This window comes from Sciurus carolinensis, chromosome 10, assembly GCF_902686445.1.
Source record: "Sciurus carolinensis chromosome 10, mSciCar1.2, whole genome shotgun sequence".
Classification (NCBI taxonomy): Eukaryota; Metazoa; Chordata; class Mammalia; order Rodentia; family Sciuridae; genus Sciurus; species Sciurus carolinensis.
Window position 1 is genome coordinate 61,183,816 of NC_062222.1, and position 24,239 is coordinate 61,208,054.

Consider the following 24,239-nt stretch of genomic DNA (forward strand, 5'->3'; position numbering starts at 1 on the left):
ACACATACAACTGCACATAGAGAGAGCAACATCTTCTAGAAACAAAGAATCAAAACTCTAGAAAAATTAAAAGATTAATCTAAGAAACACTAATTTTTTATATTAACTCATTTTTACATATGCTGTTTATTAATAATACAATGTTTACGGTTTCTATTCATTATCTTTATCTTCTAAAAGTTTTGCTTGATACAAATTACATTCCCCCAAGCACTATCTCTTTCCAGCCATTACACAGCAAACCCCACATATATTTAATGATGTAACTTAAACACTACTATTTATTACTATAAAAGCAATTCACCACAACATAGCAATGCAAACCAAACTTATTCAAAACACTATATGTGGTTATTCTAAATTATTGCTCTTTTGCAAAATTTAATTTTGCAAAATTTAAATTTGCATTCATGCTGTTTACTCATATATAAATCACCATATTTCCTCTCAGTTAATGTGGATACTAACTTTGTCACGTGTGTTTTCTGCAAAAATAAAAGCATTTTAAAATATTACTACTGTGTCATTATTTTTTGTATATTCCAAGACCAAGTTCTTCAAAACACCATATAAAGAACTGTTAGAAGAAACTGCAGTCCAAAAACATTGAAATTAATATAGGATACCAGAGAGACTTACCTTCAGAAAGCAGTGGCACATTATAATGCAAGGACAAATGAAAACAGAAAAGGTAAAGTAGTTAACTACCTGACAGAAAACAGCTTTGTTCTGCTTTGGAAAATAAAAGTCCCATTCTGCTTTTCAGAATAAGGAGAGTAGTAGAGAAAAACAGAAGGCCAAGACCAATAATGTGGACATGTAGAAGAAAGATTTAAACTTTTTGAGGGGCCTTAATCATTATTACTTATAAGAACAAATAGAAAAGCTTAAATAGTATATTATTAAGAAATATTCTATAAATAATATAATTTCTAGATTCATAATATTAGGATAATTAGCTAATTATTTTTAGTAATGATGCTCTTTTTTGTGTCTAATGTTTATCAATCCCATACAAATTTGAGAGGGGTGTCTATCAAACTGGCAAACTAGCTAGCCACTTTACATCACTTTCAAAAATCAGTCTTCATGATACCTTAAGGAAAAGGACAATTCAGGCATTTAACTCTATATCCTTCTGAACTTTAAATATTTGGTCATGGGTATATGTTATATCTAAAATAATAATTAATAAAAAGCAACGATTCTCAATATTATAAGAATTTCATTTCTGCCAACATTATAAATACCTGGGATATAGAGGAGTAAAACTTTGACACCTATGCACTAAAAGTACTTGACAATATCCCCAAATATCTACTCTCCAAGATGATAAATCAATAACTAGGAAAAGATGTGATTTATTTTTTATTTCTCTAAACATAGTGAGTGAAGGAGCATTACAGATTTGTCTTTGAATTTCACAGATACCATACTTTTGTTTTCAGAATAATCAAGTTTTCCTTGTCCTAACATATGGACAACATTTGAGATCAAGCTATTTTTAAAAACATCCAGTTTGCAAGGCAAAGCACTAACTTGCTTGTTAATGATGCAAAACATGTACTAATCCATTTTCTCCTAAATTTTGCACAATGCTGAACACCAAGTATGTGCTTAATAAATACTTGTTGAATGATTAAGAAGCTACCACAAGGCCCTGAAACTACATCGCTGCCTTGTTTCAGCTCAAAATAAGAAGTTTTAAATGATTTCAAATTTAACTCCCAAAGTTGTGTTAATTTATTTAAGCACAAAATTTAAGCTTGGTTTAATCTAATACTTTCCTTTACCCTCCAATCTGCTTTTTACTTCTACAATTTTCTATTTAAAAGATTTTCTTATAAGTTTCAAGATGTGTTAGGAGAAAAGACTTTGGTGAATACACTGACTTCAGGTGGGCCTTCTTTTTCTACTGATCTTGGAATTTAATAAAACAGTTAACTTCTGTTTCAGTTTGTTGATGGGCTACCATTGACAGGCAGCATCTTTCTTTTCAGATTATCTGCTCTGATTATTCCAAAACCTATTATCTTAAACTGTAGACATACAGAAAAAAAAATTACAACCAAACAAAATTACAAACCAAACCTCAATACCATGTACTGTTCCTCTTCCTCACAGGAAAGAAGAAATGACATTCTTTGAAAAACACTAGTTTTCCTCAACATACAGTTTGCTGAAAACAGATGGGTAATATTTTAACTATGGGACTCAAATGAGTTAATACTTATGACATTTTAAGTGTACTCCAAAAAAAGGAAAAATAAGGCACGAATTTACAATATCTTCTGCTGAACATTACATATTTAATGTCCATGGGTTTAAATCCATTTATTTTACAAAAATCTTTATAATGTCTCTTATGCTACCTACAGATCCCTTCTTATTTTTCATTACTGTTTGCTTTTAAAGAAGAAATCAAACTTCTGAGCCACCCACAACCACAAAGCCATCTGTACAGCCAGTAGCTATTCCTGCAGAGCTCCTGCACTCTCAGCAGCACCTGGAACCTTGCCACTTCCTTGTTCAAATTCCCAAAGTTACCATGGCAGCAGTGCTGCAGAAAGCATTGCCTCTTCATTATGTGAATTAACATTCTCAGAAGGGATTATATTCAACAAAGATCTATCCACATAATCATTTTAATTATATTTCTTGGGAACTGACATGGGCAAAAACCATCATGTGTGCAGATTATTTCCCTTCATTTTCCTTTTAACATACATTTTTGTCAAATAAATAAATCAAAATGATTTTGTGTAAATGGCTTTACCTTAAGGTACCTTTATTAAATCCTTAAATAAATAAATAAAATGATTATAAATGATGGTTGCTGAAATTACAACTGTGGCTTCAAAAGAGTTAATAACTTTGACTTTTTAAAAATGCATCCTCAAGGAAAACCTGTAAGGAAGGAACAAATTTTCAAAAACTTTGGCTAACATTATATATTTGGTGCCCACTGGTTTAAATTCATTCATTTTAGAAAAATCTATATAATGTTTCTAACAGTACCTAAACATCCCTTGTGTTTTGGCATTACTATTTGCTTTTAAAGAATATGGTCATGTGTTGCTTCATATAGACATGAGTCCGAAGTTGATTTGTTTTCTGTCTTCTAGACTATTTCATGGGGAGTGAGATCAATTATAATCACACTGTTTAAGCTTTTGGTGAACAATAAAAGGATGGAAATTTGAGGAAAAAGATTCAAGATTTGTCTTGCATTATAAGTGCCAGCTGCACAATGTTGTGCCAGATGTTGGAAGAAGAGATACACAGCATATTACACGGTTCATAACACATCAAAATGTATAATTAGGTTTTGATTAACCTATAATTGCTCTGCAGAAAATATTGTGTATATGTAATATAAGGCCACATGTTAATGAAGCAAACAACTCCATCTTCCTTCAAATAACAGCTGAATGGAGGGGAAGAAGATTCAGAGTTTCTTGGAAATTACCTAAAAGAAGATTCTGATAGGAACAGAAAGCACCCTTGGCCACCTACCCATTTTGCTGCTTAATGTCACCCTGGGATCCTTTCTCTGTCCCTCTGCTAGCTCGTGAGCAGTCTCGGAACACACGCTGGTGACTGTGGGCTGCCGTGGGATATTAACTGCAGTTTTACCAGCATTCAGTGCAGATGAACACTGGTCAGCACTAAGATTGGCATTAACATGCAGTCCAGATGCGGAGAATGGGGGAGGAGTGACAGCAGTCACAGGTGGAGGGGAAGCATGTGATGAAGTGGTTGCATGAGCTGGGGTGAAGGCAGATGATGGTGATGGAATGGATGTGACTTTTGGTGAAGACACAGAACCAAAGGGCCGTGGTGCCTTATTGTAGGCCATGTTGGTTGTGGAAGTGACTTTGGACACAGCAGGAGATGTAATGGGCACAGGTTTAACTACTTCTTTTGATTCTCCCTATGTGAAATAAAAATAAACATACACAAAACACCAAACACATGCAAACATATTCACTGAAATGACTGCATAGCTGACTTTTAAAAAGACAAACACAATCATGTTAGCAGCTCAAATGTCACACATTTCCAGTAAAAACAATGATTTTATATAGCATAACATGCATACTAACTGGTCCCAACATGCATAACACAGAGGCATATACTAAGCATATTTTTATTTATAAAAATGAAAGGAATTCCAAAATATTTAGTAAACAGAGCAGGAAAACCTCAAAAAGCATAAAGGCCATCTAAGCATCAATTTAGCTATATTGCAAAGGAGAAGTTTTAAAATACCCCATAATAAACATTGCTGAGATGTTTTATTTTAAAATAACCAGAGCCTCAATTATAATTCACTCTTTCAAACATGTTTAATTTCTTTCCACAGTTCAACTACTTGATTCATGCAGAAGCAGTGCATTTCAAACTCTTCCATTTAAAAAGGGGGGGATAAGATAATTTTCATCTAACTCAGAAATATACACATTCTAATTCTCTTGAATAAAGACTATGAAAAAAACTTAAACAAATGAACAAAACAAAGTCTTTTCTTTCTCCTGTAATTCACGTTCTTCTCTCTCTGAATGTTTTAAGATATGATTCAGAGATAGAATAAAATTCTTTCCCTTTTCCAAAATAAACATTTAATAGTTTCAAAAGGAAAATATTTCCTCATTGCCAGCAGCCAAAGAAAAAAATAACTCACAAGAAAGATCAATCTTCCTAAGATTACCAGAAATTGTCAATCTTTATCCCAAAGCACATTTACTGATGTTTTTAAAAAATCAGATTAAGCCTCTATAACAATCAAGAATGAATCTCTATTTATTCTACCATCTCAAAAGAAAAAATAGTCAAAATGTTAAGAAAACATATAATGACAATTCTATATGCTTGATTTAAGAAAAAAGCTAATCTAAATTAATCTTACAAGAAACTAATTGAGAAAAATAAGTAGCTTAAAGCCTATGTAAATCAATGTAATAGGTAATATAATGAAAAGGCAAAAAAATGAGGGAGAAACCTCAAAATCATAAATCAAATGTATATGAATAATGGTTTGGGACAATTTGAGAATGTATAAGAGGAAAAAAAGGGTTACTTTCCAATAACCTAATCCAAGAATATTGTGAAATGTAATTCTTGGATGTTATTAAAGATTCTTATGATATACATTTTGAGTAACCACTTATTTTTCTTAGCAAATAAATGAATACAGATAGAAAAATTAAAAGTAAATATAAAAGAAATTTGGGTATAAATTATTAAGAACTTACTGGCCTTAGAAATAAATGTTTTATAATAAAGGTACCATTATAATGATAATTCTGCATGTGCTGATTTCCATTTCCTCTTTTTATTTTAATTTTTTATTATTTTGGTACCAGGGATTAATACAGGGGCACTTTACCACTGGGCCATTATACCAGCCTTTTTTGTTTTGAGAAAGGGTCTCACTAATTGTTTAGTGTCTTGTTAATTTGCTGAAGCTGGCTTTTGAACTTGTGATCCTCCTGCCTCAGGCTCCTAAGTTGCTGAGATTATAGACATGTGCCACTATGCTCAGCATTTCTTCATTTTTAAGGGAGAAAATGAGGAAAATTGCATTAATACTATAAATTAAATGTCCGTATGGCCTGAGACAAAAACAGAAATTACAGTGGCTCAGGAGGAACAATCATGGGTAACCTAGTGATGCTAGATTAGAAACTTACCTTTGGAACAGAAACTGGCTCAGGTTTAGGTGTTGCAGATGCTCTGGGGGAAAAAGAAGAAAAAAAAAACATTAATTTTTGCAAACCTATAATTTCTTATTAGTGTAATTTTTATCGTAATATACTTGGATATGCTAAATCATCAGAATTTATATTTCATAATTCCTAATTTTGATTCACAACCTCCTAAATAGCACGTTAAGTCAAATGCTGCAAGAGCCAATATCCTTACTTGCAAAGTATACATTGTAGGCTCTGGTTCACTACAAACTCAAATGAGGAGAGGCAAACACCAGTCTTATTTGCTAACACACACCTTCTTTAATCTTTAAATCGAGGCTATTCCCTCCCTTAAAGGGCAATGTACAGATATCACTAATAAGTGGATGATGACACATAATGGGGCGTGGGAGGGGTTAGTGTTGGGGTTGGAGTTGGGTTTAGGGAGGGGGGCAGGAATGGAGGAAGGAAGGACTGTATAGAGGGAGGGGAGAGGTGAGAGGGGTGGGGGAGAAGGGAAAAAAATGGCAGAATAAATCAAACAACATTACCCTATGTAAATTTATGATTACACAAATGGTATGCCTTTACGCCATGTACAGGCAGAGAAACAACATGTATCGCATTTGTGTACAATAAAAAAAAAAAGGCAATGTACAGTATAAACATAACTTTCTAATCCTTGAGAGATTCCTGACATCTAACCTGAATCTCAATCTCCAGCGGTATTTGCCTTTTCTCCTAATATCCATGAACACATACACAGGGTATTGGGTCTGTGAAACTACTGAATATATTCTGGTTGAACTGAATCACTGAATGAGTATTTTGTATTTATATCCATAAGTGCTTGTGCAAGTTAAAGTATTTGCTATTCTTAAAACCAAACAGTAATTTCTTCCATTAGACTATACTTTTAGTAAAGGCAATAAGCATGTGCCATTTGTATGTATAACTTAGCACAGTCCCTGGCCCAGTCATCAGTAATGAGTGTAGAAGCCAGAAAGGAAAGGCAGACAAAAATCCATGCGTATAACTTGAGTATTTATAATACTCCTGGTGTAACTTTATTTTTAACATATGTTTCTGGCACTATATACATTTTGATTAGTGTGCACTGAACAGTAACAAACTGATTTGGAGCAATTACACAATCATGACGATAATGAAAGTAAAAAGTATTATTGTCTTTACGTTTCAAATGAGAAATTCAAGTTCATATAAATTGCTTTGGAAGCCCTCTGTTGTTACATATTACTATGCACTGGCTGTATTCAATGATACTAACACAAAGGGAAAATCTGGGATACTTTCCTCAATTCTAAGGTGCATGTTACAGTTAGTATGCCAGAAGCAATGAGACTCCTCTCATATCACATCAGTCTGAGGATAAGACATAAGGTGCAGAATTAATAAATGTAAGAATAGGTAAATATTAAGTGATAAGAATTTTATTCTATAAACCAAGGGATTGTTTTACTTATAAAGACAACAGATCACAATTAAAAGACACTAGGACAGGATATTGGGTCTCCATGAGCATAACCTAGCAGTGAACTCTGATCAACACATTAGCAGCAACTGAATTTTCCAACAACTAATTTGGTTCGCAAAGGCAGGCACTGATTGAACAATGGCTAACCTAATGAAAAGCCACAATGGATGCTAACATTCAGTTATAGCAATAGGTTGTACCCTGTGCAGTTGCACAACTTTCCATGGGTACTAAGACAATTTCTCTTAGCTGAAAGGGTTATTATACAAGCAAAGGAAACAAGTTCAAGTACAGAACAGTGGAATCTTCCTTTCATTGAAATTTCACAATAAGATGTAATTGCAAAGGGTTTACTTATCAAAACCACCCAAGACATTACTGAAAGTTTGCCAAAGCATAGAAGCCAGTATTTTTTTTTTTTACTTGAACACTTTAAAGTACATGGAGCATTTCTAGAAACATAAAAACAATTGGTGAAAAAAAATGATATTTAACAGTTGCTAGATCTCTAAACTTAAGATAAAATGCCTATGTTCTATGTCTATGAAAATAAACTTCTTTGTTTTTTAGAGCTGTTAGCTCTAATTTAAAGAGCGAAAGTAAGGATAATGCCCCAGAATGGTTTGTCTCATTATATTTGGACTCCAATCAACATATTTTGTTGAGAACACATAGAATGAATCCTAACATAATTTACTATATAAAAGTTCCATAAACATACAGTTGAAATATTGAATGCACACAAAATATTTAAATCTGCAGTTTGAATATGTGCCCAATCTGATAAGTCTCACAAGTGCAATGACTTAAATTAAAACAGTCAGGAAAGACAGGGCAACATGCCCTCAAAATCCCAGGACCAAATCCATTACACAAACATCCTTTTTAGAGGGGGCATGTAATTAAATGTCAAATAAGTTGTCAACACCAGATGTAATAAAAATTAGTTTCTTGTTTTAAAAACTAACCACCAATGAGTCACAGAATCATTAAATTCTGAAAAGGTTCCTTACTTCATTACCTGCCAATCAGGGGGCTGTTGGACTTCTGTATGATATTTATAGAAGTTTACAATGTCAGCAAAATTTTGAACTCTTCAGTTAAAATTGTCTTTCTCTTAGCGTGTTACTGTACTTTTCGGGGGTAAATAGAGGTTGTCATTCACATAAAAAATACATACTAAAATCTATAATGTAGTAATTACATTTTAAAAGATCAGTAGGCTACAAAATTTTACACTTGAGTACAATTACACATTTTTTTGAAACTAAAACTATTGTGGTTCGGGAAATTTAGAATACATGACAAATGAAACCTACAAAACATATTAAGAAAGATAATTGTTTTAAAAAGCAAAGGTTACTATTTGTCAAAGAACAGAATAAAATGATGTACTGCCCTTTTCCTCAGATTTCCTTAAATCTTTATCTTTTAAAGATTTTTTAAAAATATTAATTTAAAGTACTTGTGAGAATACTTCTATATGTTACTGGGAGATCTATGTAATTCTTTTGAAAAAAACTTTTGTATTTATTTACTAAAAGTCCTAAAGAAAACTCATATCTTGTAACACAATAATCAGCTTTATGGTATCTATCATAAGGAAATAATCTGCAGTACAAAAAACACTTTATGAATCAAGATATCTGAGTTCTACAGCCTAATTTGTAATAGTGTAAAATTAGAAACTATTAAATACATAACAAGAAAATGGCTAACTGTAATACAACCACACAATGAAACATGCAACAATTAAAATCATTCTTTAATTCTACATTGCATGATAAAATGCTTCCTTTATATGACACCAAGCACATATAGTATGAGTATATAGAAAAAAATGGATGAACACACACAAACATTGTAGAAGAGAGTCTCACTAAATGGTATCTTATACAATATACATGTACTACTTATTATATTTGGGGAAACTATTTCTCAAAGCATATTTCATGGAAAATTACTTTTAAAAAAAAACAAAAAACACACAAACATGTTCTGTTACCAAAGATATCTGGAAAACACAGAGTTAAAGTTACCACAGTATCTTAGCAGCTAAGCTTCTCTGAGCCTCTAAATGCCTGAAAGAAGAGCAGACTATGGATTGTTGTCCATAACATTTGAAGAACGCATTATTTAAGAAACATTTCTCAAGATTTGAGTTGGGAGGGGTGGCCCTCTGGGAAACACTATTTTAAATAAATATATAACCAAGGAGCAAGTCTCTGTATAGTCCTGAAATGTTTATGAGTCTCCCGCAGTGGTTAAATTTAAAGGAAAAAAATATTAGTCCTTAAAATTCTCAAAATTTTTTGTTATACAAATTATATTTTTTAATGAAACTACTGCTTTCTTGAACTTTATGTTTAATAAGGTACTCAAAGACTATGAGTATAATTTAACCCAAGTTTAAGAAGAAAATTCTATTTCTTTCATCAACCTGCAGTGTATCAATTTTCAATAGTGCCCAGGGAGGAAAGTCCTCACATGCGAAGAAGTAAAGCATTTTTCAAAATTAAATCAGTTATAATTATCTTTTTTTCTTCAGACACATATTATCAAGAAAGTGCTTTTTTAGAAATGTCACAGATTCCATGAAAAGGACTATTTTTCAAAGATATGTAAATAAATGAATGGTTGAAAACTGAGGAGTGATTATAAAAAATTATTCCTACATTTTTCTCTTCATTCATAATGGGATAATATATCACCCCTTTGAACCACAGTAGTCATCACAAGTCACTTTTATGTAGTGTGTGAGTTTCAAACCACCCGAGAGCTGGCAATGGCTTAGTGCCATGGCTCAACAATTTGCTTATTGTTCTCTCTCTCCTTGGTGTGAAGCCACTGTGCAGGAGTAGGCCAGGATGGTGAGATATGAGTGCCTTAGCTCAGTCCCACCCTTGGCTTGTGGAATTCAAAGAACAAAGCCGTCAGTGTGGCTCAAACAATCTATTGAAAGTTGATTGGTTCTTATAAAAACAGTATCCAAAATAAAATCCCTGATTCATTACAACCAGTTTCAGAGCTTCTAGTTGAACTGTTGAAAGGAGTTCTAATTTATGACAGATTTATTAAAAATTAGAATTGTGATGTCCTAGTTAGAAATAATGAATAGGAAAAAGGTCATATATTAGCACTATCTCTATCATGAATTAGATTAAAAGAATCAAGCAAAACTGCATCTTAGAAACACCCAAAAAATGATGCTATACTTAAATTATGCTTTTAACCAATGCACGCATTTTTCTAACACCGCTTTACAAAATAACATGTTTTTTAGTTAATAAAATAGCCATGAATGAATTTTTATATTAGTGTTTAAGAATGAGGAATTAGAAAAAAAAAAGAATGAGGAATTAGGTAATAGAACCAGGCTGATAAAATTATTCACACTGCTCACTGTCTTGGCGACTCCTTCAACCACATCTAATATATTAAACTCAGTCATACAGAAAAGAGGAGGGTGTTTGGTTCATCTTCTATGAGATGAGCTCTATATAACTTTCCCACAGCATGGCCATCTTTGGACCCACTGACCTTAGGACCCATAACACTAGGGTACATCATTAATCACTTTAATTGCAAAGTTGTCAATTTGCAATAACAAAGAGCTCCAGGGGGAAAAAAAGTAAGAACTCTACAGTGCAGAGGGATGTCTCTTTAAACAATTTCTCCACTTTATTGCACTTTCATTCAGTCTCCTATCCCCAAATCTCAAACCCTAAACATTTAGATCACTTGTGACAACATTTCAGTGTTTTGTTTCCAAAATGACTTAAAATATGTAAATATTATATTTCCTAAAAATGAAAGAACAAAAATAGCTATGCATCAGTACACTAGAACAGCTTTTAGCTTATCGAAGGATGCACTTGCCACACACCCATGTACACATACACTCTCACTTTTGTTCTGCCTTTTTGTTCTTCTCTATCTTACTATGCGAACTAATAGAGATTTTTCCCTTTAATGAGAGAAAGAAATAATCCAAAATTGGAAAGACATTTTGAAGAGTGAGAGAAAGAAGGGAAGAGGACAGGAGGGGAACTGCTCTCTCCCATTTGAGTACCCTGTGCTTGTGATACACTTTAAATCAGGTGTGGCTCTGACATTCACAACAAGCAGTTACCACTTGGTAAGTATTTCTTTACATAAGGATGAGTGCTTCTGTTGTAATGATCCTTTTCAGGTGACCAAATCAGATGATGATGGTTTGAAAAGAAATTTTCATCAACCAGTTATAAATCAAGCTAAGGAGGAGCTGTTGGATAGATGGAAAGAAACAAGGGGAAATATGAGGAAGGAAGTTAGTTCTACTGAGCTTTGCTGATCCAAAAGGGTACACCATTTTTAAGGAGGAAAGGATGGGGAGGGTGAGTTTTAGGTTAAATTCTAAAAGGTTAAATAAATATCTTCTATTGTTAAAAATAATGACAGCATCAGAGTCAGTCATACAGTATCATTTACTGGGATCCTACTAGGAGCTCAACAGTGAATTAAAGATCTTTATATATAATATGGTTATATATGTGGTTTCAAAAGGAAAAACCTGGAAGTGTTAAATAACTTTGATCACTAGTAAGTTTAACACCAATATCCACCTTTCTCCCTAATATATCAATCTCATAGCAAACAATTCTAGGTCCTTAATATATTTCTTCCACTCATGGTATATATTTTATTTTCTATGACTGAAGTTCAATCCATGCTCTTTGGAAATGCAAAGAGAATACTGAGCAACTTAAGTAACCAGTTTTGGTGACAGTTTTATGTTACTTGACATCTCCCACTTGAGATCATCTTTTCATCTGTCCATCAAATATTTATTGACCTTTAAGCACTATTCCAGGAATTGGAAATACAGCAGTAAACAAGTCAAAGAAAATCCCTGACTAGAATCTACATTCTAACATAGGAAGCAAACAATGTCAATAAATAAGATAGTTGTGTATGATATACATGCTATGAAAACAATGATAGTAACATTAGAGAATGTAAGTGGTATCACTGGTACTAGTTACTTAAAGTTTAAATAGCTAATGCCTAAATACTTGGTTATTTTGTAGAAAAAGCACTTCATGTATATGGATACAAGTACTCTCCAAAGATAACCAGAATCCAAAATTATAGAGAATAGTTTCATGGAAGAATGAGAATCAACTACAATATTGTTCTACTCACTATGAAGGGGGGGAATTTTTAAAAATTAACTGAAGCATGCCTCAAAGTGATCTGGTGATATTCCACATAAGTGGGTTTGGCCAAAGCCTAAATCTTCTAGAATATTCCATAAAAGATTAATCAACTGTTGTCTTTAGGTATATTTATCAAAAAAATACTATTATATTAAGAATAAGTATTTTTCTATATTCTATCACTTATTTCTGTAAATCTTTCTTAAAATTATCTTTAAATTTTGTGCAAAAATTCACAACATTTACTTGATTTCAGGGGAAAGAAATTTATTTTTTTACTGTACATTTATTTCCACAATAATATTTTATAAGGGGAAAAAAATTCCATCTGTCCATTGTGCCTCATGTCCACACTCAAAATAACTTGAGGGGAAAAACTGCATTTTCCTAACTGGTATTTAAAAACTTTTGTGTCAAAAAAGAATGTGAAAAATAATATGATAGACATGCTCAAGTTTAAGTAAAAAGAATTTCAAAGGTCAGAATAATTCAGTTTTACTATCAACAAAATTCCATTATCATGAATATGCATTTCAATAAAGGGTTTTATCTAAAGAACGTAAGTTATATGTCCCATGTAAAGAAATGACAAAATTTACTGGAAATGAACAGACAGTAAATACTTTAGGCTTTGTGAGCCACGTGATCTCTAATTCAACTACTCAGTTCTGCCACTGTGAAAAGAAAGAAGTTGCAGACAAAACCTAAATGAATGAGATGGCGGTGTTCCAATAAAACTTCATTCATAAAACAGGTGGTAGGCAGGATTTGGCCTGTAAGCCATAGTTTGCCAATGGTTTAGATCATTTTATAATTTAGATTATAACAAACTGAGAAAGTAAACCTACATGACCAGAGTTCCTTTGGTCTCTAAGCCTCACAACCATTCCTGCACAATGAAAACCCCAATATATTCAGGCGTCCATAAGTATAGAAATAAAGAGTTAAATTTCTATTATTCCTTCTGTATTATAAGATACCACTTTTCAGTTCCTCTAGTCTCCTTTACTTCAAACTTTTACACTACTTGCAATGAATGAAACATCCATACTTCCTAACCACCCATTCAAATGAAATTCACACCACACTGTGCTGATTCCAAAGTTTACTGAAGGGCAGATGTTACTGGATTAAGATAACATTTTAAGCCCTATTTTTAACTCTGCTACTCAGCACCTCAATTTATTGCTAAGAGATTACTAAATGCCTCTCATCTTCTGCTTCCATGTACTATAAATGAGACTATTAGTAATGTAATTAAAATATTCTATAAGTAAAAAGGATTGACCATGTTTTCTCTTTCATCTCTCTCTTCTCTTTCCCATCTCCTTTCCTCCCTCTTCCTCTCTCTGTACTGGGATTGAATCCAGGGCTACTCTCTACTCAGTTATATTCCCAGCCATTTTTATTTTTTATTTTGAGACATGGTCTGATAAATTGCAAAGGCTGGGCTCAAACTTGTGATCCTCCTGCCTTAGCCTCCCAAATACATAGAATTATAGGCACACACCATGCCAGGCTTATACCATGCATTATATGAAAGAGAAGAGGCTGCCAAGTATAATCCCCTCTTTCCCCATCCAATTCTACACTTTATTTCTTACTAGCCACAGACTATAATAACTTTAGAATTGACAAGTGAAGTACAACAGAATTGTGTTCTTTGAAAATCTACTAGTTTTATACCTTCCTTTGGGTATCACTGATAAGTAAGAACTTCCACTTAATGTATCTTCCTTTTCTAGTAATCAGATAGGGAAAAAAAACAGTAAAAAATAAAACACAAAATGAATTAAAAAAAATAAAATAAAACATAAAATTTCTCCTTTGAAAGTGCTTACTTGGGAGAAGCAAACAAAAACACACGGTGGGCTAGGAATGTAGATGGGGTAGAGCGCTTGCCTAGCATGCACAAGGCCCCAGATTTAATCTCCAGCACTATGTAAGAGGCAGAAAAAAATCATGTGGTGATAAGTGCTATGGAGTATGTTATGGTTTGGATCTGAAATATCCCCCCAAAGGCTCATGTGTTCAAGGCTTAGTACCCAGCTGATGGCAATATTGGGAGATGATATAACTTTTAAAAGGTAGAGCCTAGTAGAAGGATGTCAGGCAACGAGGGTGTGTCCTTGAAGAAGATATTTGGATTCCAGTCCCTCTTCTCTTTTTACTTCATGGCTGTCTTGAGGTGAGCAGCTTCTCCATGTCCTTACTACATGCTCAAAAGCAACAGCGACAGATCATCATCGTGCATTGAAACCTGTGAAACCATGGGCCAAAATAAACTTTCCCTCCTTGTAAGTTGTTTATCTCAGGTATTTTGTCATAGCAATGGAAAGTTAATAAGAACATAATAAAACAAGGCAGGGGACAAAACACACTTTTGTTTTGTTTTTGGTATCAGGGATTGAACCCTGGGGCGATTAACCACTAGGTCACATCCAGCCCTGTTATATTTAGAGACAGGGTCTCACTGAGTTGCTTAGGACCTCATTAGGTTGCTGAGACTGACTTTGAACTCAAGAACCTCCTGCCTCAGCCTCCTGAGCAACTAGGATTATAGGTGTGTGCCACCATGTCCAGCTAGGATATACTATTTAACATAAAAGAGTCAGAGAAGCCTTCTAATAGCAAGGTGAAATGTGAATATAAACTTGAAGTAGATAGAGATTTCTAAGAAGACTAAAAAGTAAGTGTTATTAGTCAGTTTTTCATCACTGTGATCAAAATACCTGAAAAGAACAACTAAAAGGAGGAAGTTTATTTCTGCTCATGTCAGAGGTTTAGTCCACAGGCAGCTAGCTCCATTGCTCTGGGCCCCAGATGAAGCATAACATTATGGCAGAAGGCCATGGCAGAGGAAAACTGTTCATCTCATGGTAACTAGAAGGCAGAGCATGAAAGAGGAAGGGGTTACAGGGAAGATGAACCCTTATAAGGCATATACCTCATGACCCACCTCCTCCAGCCATACCCTGTCTACAGAGTTACTACCCAATTAGTCCATTCAAACTAGGATGGACTAATTAACTTACAGTTCTCATATTTTAATCATTTTACCTTAGAGTGTTCCTGATTTAACACAGGAGCTGGTGGGGGACATCTCATGTCTGAACCATGGCACTGTAAAGTCCTTAAGGCAGGAATGTGGCATTGGGACTAGAATGGTTCCAGGAATCTCAACTGGGGAACAGCAAGGGATAAAGTTGGAGACAGTAGGTGGACAGAACAATTAAGGTACATAAGACATTTGTAAGGATTTTCTTCCTTTATGAGTGAAATAGAAAAGTATCTCTTCTAGCACAGTACTTTACTGGAAGAAAGTTAACCTAAATCTCAGTGCTGAACAATAAATTAGCCTATACATACTTACTTATTAACTAAAAAGGAAAATGATTAAAATTGCCAATTTAAAATACATCATAATAAACAAAATACATATAGAAATTAACAAAATACCTAATTGTTCTTGATCTTTTCAAAGTATGAGATATGTTCTTTGTGATTCACATTTGCATACACACTGCACTACACTAATACTGGAGGCAGAATTTTGCCAGTCACTTTTTCCAGGCATCTTTCTCTCTCTTTTTCTATTCTTGTCTTGGCCAAATACACTTTATTATAAGTTTTTTGTTTTTTGTACAGAGGGTATTTTTAGGTATTTCAATAAAATTCCATCATTCAACCCAGCCTTATTAGGAATACAAAGTCAGTCTGCCATCTCTTGTGGAGAACACAGGAAATGAAAATTTTTCATTCATACTCTAAACTTAGTTTTCCCGAGTTTTTAACATTAAAAATGTTTTTGAAAAGTTTAGATTTTTTAAAAAACTCAATGTATTTACTCAAAGAACTTAAAGGTTAATGATCAAAAGTGGCTAGTCTAGCCATGGATAGGCTAGGTCTAGACTTGTTTAAACATTTCTAGATGAGCCCTTATGTTCACATTCGTCGGTTAATAAGTAGACTGTTGCCCTCATTATTGAATCTTAAATTAGTTCAAAAGTGATAATAATATGTAAATCCAATAAAAGAAATTTTAAAGTCAGCTAAATTTTCAAGTGTTTATTTTCAGAAGTTCTATTATTTGTGATTTATTGCACATTTATCCCATTATAGAGGAAAAAAACCAAAACTCATTCAAGGGTTTCTTTTACTTATTAAGAAACTTATTTTTCTTAGAAATTGTATTATTTATAAAAGAAGTGAGCATTGTTTGTATGTCTGATTGATAATTTAAAGGATTTTATAAAATTTAGGATAAAATAAAATTCCAAAGCTTTTTAATATTAACAAAGTATTAGTATCTTTTCTTTTTACAAAGGAATCATACAAACAAAAAACTACATTGTCCACTCTAATCTTTTCTACATTAGACAGAAAATCTGAAAGTATAGAAAATTAGTAAACATGATGCCTAATTCACCAAATTTTCTTTATCCTCTGAGAATTAATGTACTTTCTCCCCACAGTTTGAATCTATTAGGAAGTGACCTAAAAGAATGCTTAGTATCACATTACTTGTAACATGTGACTGACCATCGAAGTTCAAAACGCTAACTGACCTACACTTGTTCAATGGACAAATCCTCTACCAAAAGCTATTTTTAAAAACTGGCAATGTCAAACTGCTACCAAAGTTTTTAATGCTTATTCTCAATTTAGTACTTATCTCATCGCAGACCAGGAACAAACATCATACTGGCAGTGGTCCAGAGCCCACAAATTGAATATCAATGCCCTAGAAAACTACTTTAAAATTTTTTATCACAATGTACAGTCAGAAATACATTTATGTCATGCTCTACCTAGTACAAATATGAACCAATAAAATACTATTTTTATATAGAATATTTTTATATAGACCCACAAAAATATATTGTTCCAATTCAATACATTTACAAAACAAAAAGAAACTGGGTAGGGGAGTTGGGATGCTGGTCCTGATCCTATAAACTGAATGTGTAACCTCAGTGTGATAAACACTAATCTGGACTCAAGTCAGAGAGCTCAGAAAGATGTGGAGGGCTACATATAATTTAATAAACAGGAAGGCTGGCTAACAGTGGTCACACACAAATGCTCACTAAATTGTACTGAAACAGCCCATTTGTAAAACAACAGTAAAACTAGTTTAACTTTTGAAAAATGACATTGTATGCAATAATATCCTCAAAGGCACAAAATTAACAGATCTAGTAACAATAATACTAATTAACACAGGGTTCTGGCCAGGACATGTCTCTCATTCACAAGAATTTGCATATGAAACTGAACCAGAGCTGGGCATGGTGTTCAAACGCTTGTAATCCTAGCAACTTGGGAGGATGAGGCAGGAAGATCATAAGTTCAAGACCAGCCTCAGCAACTCAGCAAGGCCCTAACAATTTAGTGAGACCCAGTATCAAAATAAAAATAAAAAGGGCTAGGGATGTAGCTCAGTAGTAAAATGCCGTGGGTTCAATTCCCTGTACCAAAACAAAATGAACAAATAAACAAAAACTCCAAAACTGAACTAGATAATGCAGAGTTCCCCTGTCTAACAACGAATGAAAACATAGAGAAGCCAAATAATGATGGTTAACTCTTATGGTCAATAATCTAAAATGTACAACATTCTTTCATGGGAGAAACACCAACTCTAATCTGATATTTTTCCTAACATGTGCTCTAATGATCTCCTAAAAGACCTCTAAGAGTGTGAGAATCTCATTAATTTCCTCTCTATGAAATTCATGGAAGTATCTGAGACCTCACAAGACAACTTAGTGCACAGAAAAAAAGAAAATACTATGTTCTATGCTGTGATATTTTCTCAAAATAAACCTTGACAGAATAGCAATTATCAAAAATACAAGCAACAATAACTATTGGTGAGGATGTTGGGGGAAAGGTTCACTCATACATTACTGGTGGGAATGCAAATGGGTGCAACCACTGTGGAAAGCAGTATGGAGATTTCTCAGGAAACTTAGAATGGAACCACCATTTTACTCAGTTATCCCACTCCTTGGTATATACCCAAAGGACTTAAAATCAGCATATTAGATTGACACAGCCACATCAATGTTCATAGCAGCTCAATTCACAATAGCTAACCAACCTAGGTACCCTTCAACAGATGAATGAATAAAGAAAATGTGGTATATATACACAAAGAAATATACTCAGTCATAAAGAGGAATGAAATTATGGCACTTGCTGGTAAATGGATAGAACTGGAGATATAATGCTAAGTGAAATAAGCCAATCCCCAAAATACAAAGGCAAATGTTCTCTTTGATATGTGGATGCTGACACAAAATGGGGGTGAGGGGGTGAGGAATAGAAGTTCTTTGGATTAGACAAAGGGGAATGAGGGAAAAGGAGAGGGGATGGGAATAGAAAAGACGGTAGAATGAATCAGACATAACTTCCCTATGGTCATATATGAATACATAACCAGTGAAAAGCCACATGATGTACAACCACAAGAATGGGAACCTAATTAGAATAAGTTATAATCCACGTATGTATAATATGTCAAAATATACTCTACTGTCATGTGTATCTAAAGAAAACAAAAAATAAAAAATAAGTGTTTAAAAAAAAAACGTTAAAAGTGAATGTAAAAAAAGAATGTGTTTATGTAACTCTGGGGTTAAACTTCCTTATTCAGGATGATTATTTTCTTACCTGTACTGATTTTTAAATCTTTCAGTAGTTTTTATAAAATGTTCTTGCTGAATAATGACAGTGAATTTCTAACTCAAGGAAACTTCTCTGTGCTGTAGGTAATTAACTGGAGGCTGTTCAATGGTGATACCTGCATAGAAGCTGTGTTGCTGCCTCAGGGTTCTTGTGTAGAGGAACCATAGATGAACTGGCCCACAAAGTTGCCTCAAGCTCACAGAGACATTAAACCTCCACCTCTGCAGAGACTGGATCATATACCATCTCTTTTTCATTCTAAAAACCTGTCTATATTTCCCAATTATTTTCTTTCAATAATATGTTATTTATGACGATGTGAGAAAAACTAGAACAGACTGGGGAATAAACCCGACACTAACACTGGCTTTAAAAACCATGGGTAAAAATTTTTTTTTTAAAGTCAGCCTGGTTGACGGGTAAGCAGTTAACAGTCCCTAAAGATGACCAGATTTGATTGCCCAGATTCTAATTCTAGTTCCTCCATTTACTAGTTGTTCAACCTAGGACAAGTTACTTAAACCCTCTCTGTTCTCTTCCTAAGAAGGGAATAATATCATCTACCTACCTTATGGGTTAATGTGAAAACTAAATGAACAAATGTAATAGGCTTGGAATAGTTCTTACCATATAAATAGATACTCTCACAGTGTCAGCTATGATATTTATCACTCTCCATGAACTGAAAACCCGAACACAACCAGCAGTTACAATTTTCTTCCAGGATCTAGGCTTCTGTGAAAGAAGTCTAACATTAACACTAAAATACTAATATAGTTTTCTAAAAGCCACATCATCAGTCTTATTTCAAAAAATGTTAATTCTTGTCCACCATAATAATGGGCAGACATGGAAAATAGGATAACTCCATTCCAAATCATCTGTAAAATATAAAAATCATCTCAAAGACCTCAGAGTGAAACTGAAATCCACTGTGGTCTAAACAGTTGCCACTAGCAGCAATCTAGAGTATGGTGATGGCTAAATTAGTTTCTATAATGTTAGAGGAGAAAGTAGTTAAAAGCTGAACATCTAAGGTGAATTCCATGATTTTTCTTTTTTGTATTCCCCTCAGATCCTTCACTGAATCCTAGGTACAAGGTGGCACTGAGGCTAACCATGGCATGCAATTATGTGCAGCTGCTCTCAGAGGCAACCTTTAGGGGACTGTGGGCCATGGACAACCTCTGCAACAAGCAGAGAGACTGTAATGGAGTCTATATAGATAAGACTGGCCAGAAGATAAGCTTTGATCCCAATCCCCATGAATAAATTTAGCATATTAAGTTTTTCTATGAAAGTGCTTCAAACTATCATGGTTTCATGAACAAAAAGTTACGATGACCCAAATAGCAAAAGCCAAAAGCACATGTTTCTTTTTTTCTGGGGGAGGCGGGACTGAGGATTGAACTCAAAGGCACTCTACCACTGAGCTATATATCCTCAACCCTTTTTTTAAATTGTTTTATTTTTTATTTTGAGACAAGTTTTGTGATCCTCCTGCCTCAGCCCCCCAAGTAGCTGGGATTATAGGCATGCATCACTGCACTCTGCCCAAAACACATGTTTCTATATATCAAACATCCCTTTTTTTCATTGGCATCACTAGTTATAACCTAAAGGCCCATTCATACATGGCAACAAAATATAGTAATTAAAGATCAAAGTAGCAGCTGTGTTCATGGACCACACCCAAGGCTGCAAGTGAGCTGCATACCTCAATAATAATGGGATCCATATTTGAAGAAAATTAAACTTGCATTAAAATCTTTGTTCCCGTTTTGACACGCACAACATCTAAGAGCTTGTTGCTTTCACCCGTGGTCTGTTTTCAGTTGGCTGTCACATAAATTTGCAATTTGCCATCTCACTGATCTCCTTGTTTTCTAGGGAAACTACCCCCAAAGCAAACACTGTCATATGCTTATGCTTTGGTGTTTCTATGAAAATAAGATGCAGCATGACTCCTGCTCTTGGTGAATTATGTGCCTCATGTGAGTTTGAAGAAAGAGAACCACAATTAAATGTGCTAGGGTATTGATGAGCATGGCGTAAGAAGCCAGTTGTTTAGAGGAACATTTGTAGAGAAAGAGCAGCTGGGTAAAAACAGGATTAGACTATAGGTCTGTATTATGGTTTAGATGTGGTGTTCCCAAAAACTTACATGTGAGACAATGCAAGAAAGTTTGGAGGACAAATAATTGAGTTATAGCCTTAACCTAATCAGTAAATTGATCCCTGATGGGATTAATTGAGTGGTGACTGGAGGTAGGTGGGCTGTGGCTAGAGGAAGTGGTTCACTGGGATGTAGATATGGGTTATATATTTGTATCTGGAGAGTGGAGTTTCTCTGCTTTTTGATCATCATGTGAGCTACTTCCCTCCACCACACTCTTCCATCACGTTGTTCAGCCTTACCTCAAGCCCTGAGGAATGGAGCCAGCTGTCAATGGACTCAGACCTCTGAAACTGTGAGCCCTCAAATAAACCTTTCCTCCTCTAATGTTGTTCTGGTTGGGTCTTTTGATCACAGCAGCGAAAAAGCTGACTGAAACAGTCTGGATGAGATAATTACAACTTTCCATTTCAGAACCATCAAAAATATTTGCTGTAACCTAAGTATCTGCTGTAGTCCATGTTTGATCAAGTTAGACACTAAGAGAACTAGGCTGGTTTCTGAAACTTGACAATATGCTCAGTGATGGTTTGAGAACAAAGAATTCTTGACAGGTCATCTGGACTGACTTTCCATAGTATCAATATCAAATCATAATAGATCTTTCTTTAGTTTTTTAGGTTTCATAACAGCAAATAAAATATTGTTCTATATCAAACTATCACAATTTCCCACTAGCCCAATCAAAATCCTCATCCTATAAATTTATTTTCTTCAGTTTGCCAAAAATAATGAGCAGGAAAATCTACACAGACTCAATATACCACATGTCTAGAGCTGAAATGCTCTAGACAAAGTAACAACCACATAACTAGTTATCATAACTATTTGCAGAGGTGACCCAATGAATGGTTTTATTAAAAACACCAAGATCAACATTTACTTATATAACTTGCTAAAATTTTTACTACTATCAGGAAACCTCAGCTCATTTCACAGAAAAAATGAAAAGAGAGCTGATTTACTTCTAAGCTCATTGTCCAAAATTAAAGTAAAGCAAAACCACACCCAAAAGCCCAAATTTTATTCCCAAATTAGGGTGATCTTATAATCCTTGGTTACACTTGAAATATTTTAAGGTCCAATGTATAAAACAAGTAAAAGCATAGCTTCTGTGGTTGAAGTACAAGCACAGGCGGGAAATTCAGAATGTTTTCCACTGGCCTCCTGGTACTACCACCCTAGGATACTCAGGAAAGAGCTTGATAAAGCTGGATTCTCATGTTTAGAGACAGGAAAACTGAAGTTCTCAAAGAATAGGCTGAGCACTATTTGTTTCCCTTTCTACTACACTTGAATGCTAGCCTTTTCTGTGCCTCAATTTTCTTGTTTGAAAAGTAAGTACAATAATTCCCAAGCATCTACCTGATCATTATACTTCATTACAAGGAAGCAGCTAAATGTCAAGAAAATAAAGCAAACATTTTATTTGGAGCTTCACAAGACTTAGGTCTCAACACCATCTTGTCAACAGTTAGTCCATATAATTTCTTGAGTTTCCTCATCTGTTTAAAGAGGTAAATACCACCTACCTTTCCAGGTTATTCCTGGATTAAATACATGTAAATTATCACACACTATTCCTACAGCTTGCAACTGGGGAGTTTGTATATCATGTCAATGTATTTATAATATGTATCTATTTAACATTACAAACACTGTGTGGAAGTTTCATGAGCAAATTCATTATTAACAATCTTACCACTCTGGTATTTCAGTAGTGGCTGAAATGAAAGCTTCAAATGAAAAAGTTATAAGCTCAAGCAAATGGATTTTTCACACTAATATTCAATTCTACTACACACAATGCTATAATGAAATAACATTTGATACACTTAAGCACACTAGGAATAATTGTGGATTTTTTCCCCCTTTATGTATTATAGGTTGAGCATTCTTTATTAAAAATGCTTCAAACCAGAGTGTTTCTACTCAGGAAAATTGAACTCAATAAAAATAAAGCAAAAAAAAAACTCACGAAAACATCACTAACACACACACCTTTACTACATCTCTAGTTACCTCCCTCCTGTATCAGCAGCACAAATCAGACTAGAATACTCCAGTCACCCATCTTGGCTGCCCTTTCAGCTTTCTTATAATCACTGTACACGCGTGTCTGGTATAACCCTGTGTTTTTCTACTGCCACCATATGAAACTAGATCACTCTTTCTTAGTCAATTTCAACTAACTACTACTTTATGAGGCAAAATATAAGAGAAAAAGATCTTTTCCTTCACTGCTTTTTCTTATATTCTCTCTTATGGAAAATATCTTATTCTGGCTTTATGTTCATATAAAAAGTACTTACTAAAATTCAGTTTTAACCTATACTGGGACTTTGCTATATTTAAGAGATTTTTATATCTATTTGTATTCAATAGTTCACATAATGCATAATCAGAAGTTAACTCTAATATCTCTCTTCAGGACTCTTAAATATAACCAACAAGATGAGTCAGAATTTCATCTACTTCATTTTTATGTTAAAAAGACCCTAAATCCATTTCATAATACAAGATTTAAAAACAGCTTTAACCAATACTTTCATTTCCCCTCATTTTTTCCAACCACAAGAATGTTGCCACATTTCTTTTAAACAAATCTTTCAGCACTTGACATGACAACTTATGGATATTTTTAAATTAAGTATATATTACCTGTCAAGGAACAGTTGTCAGTAAATGCAATATATAACATATTCTAGGAGATTAAGTTCCTCAGACTCTGAAAATAGTTAACTGCAATGATACATTTAAAAAGTCATCAAAGTGTCTGTTTTAGAACTGAAGTAATAAAATGTGTACATATCCACAGGTCATCTCAGTTGCAGAACTGCTTGTGAGGCATTAGGTACCTACTGAGAATAGAGATTAAATTTCAAAATCTTTAGACAGAGTCAAAATTTCTGTTCTCACAAACTTTATTTATTAAACAATTTATTTATTAAACAAACTTTGTTTATTAAATCTCTGCCTATTTA

At 33.9% G+C, this 24,239-nt stretch overlaps 1 protein-coding gene across 1 annotated transcript in view; it reads right to left on the bottom strand.

The window, feature by feature from the left end:
• The window catches only part of Pdlim5 (PDZ and LIM domain 5), a 209,906-nt gene that overhangs the window by 93,377 nt on the left and 92,290 nt on the right, over positions 1–24,239 (bottom strand). The window contains 3 exon segments of the mRNA XM_047565652.1: positions 3,517–3,550; positions 3,553–3,607; positions 5,694–5,738. Coding sequence (XP_047421608.1) covers positions 3,517–3,550; positions 3,553–3,607; positions 5,694–5,738 — 134 coding nt within the window.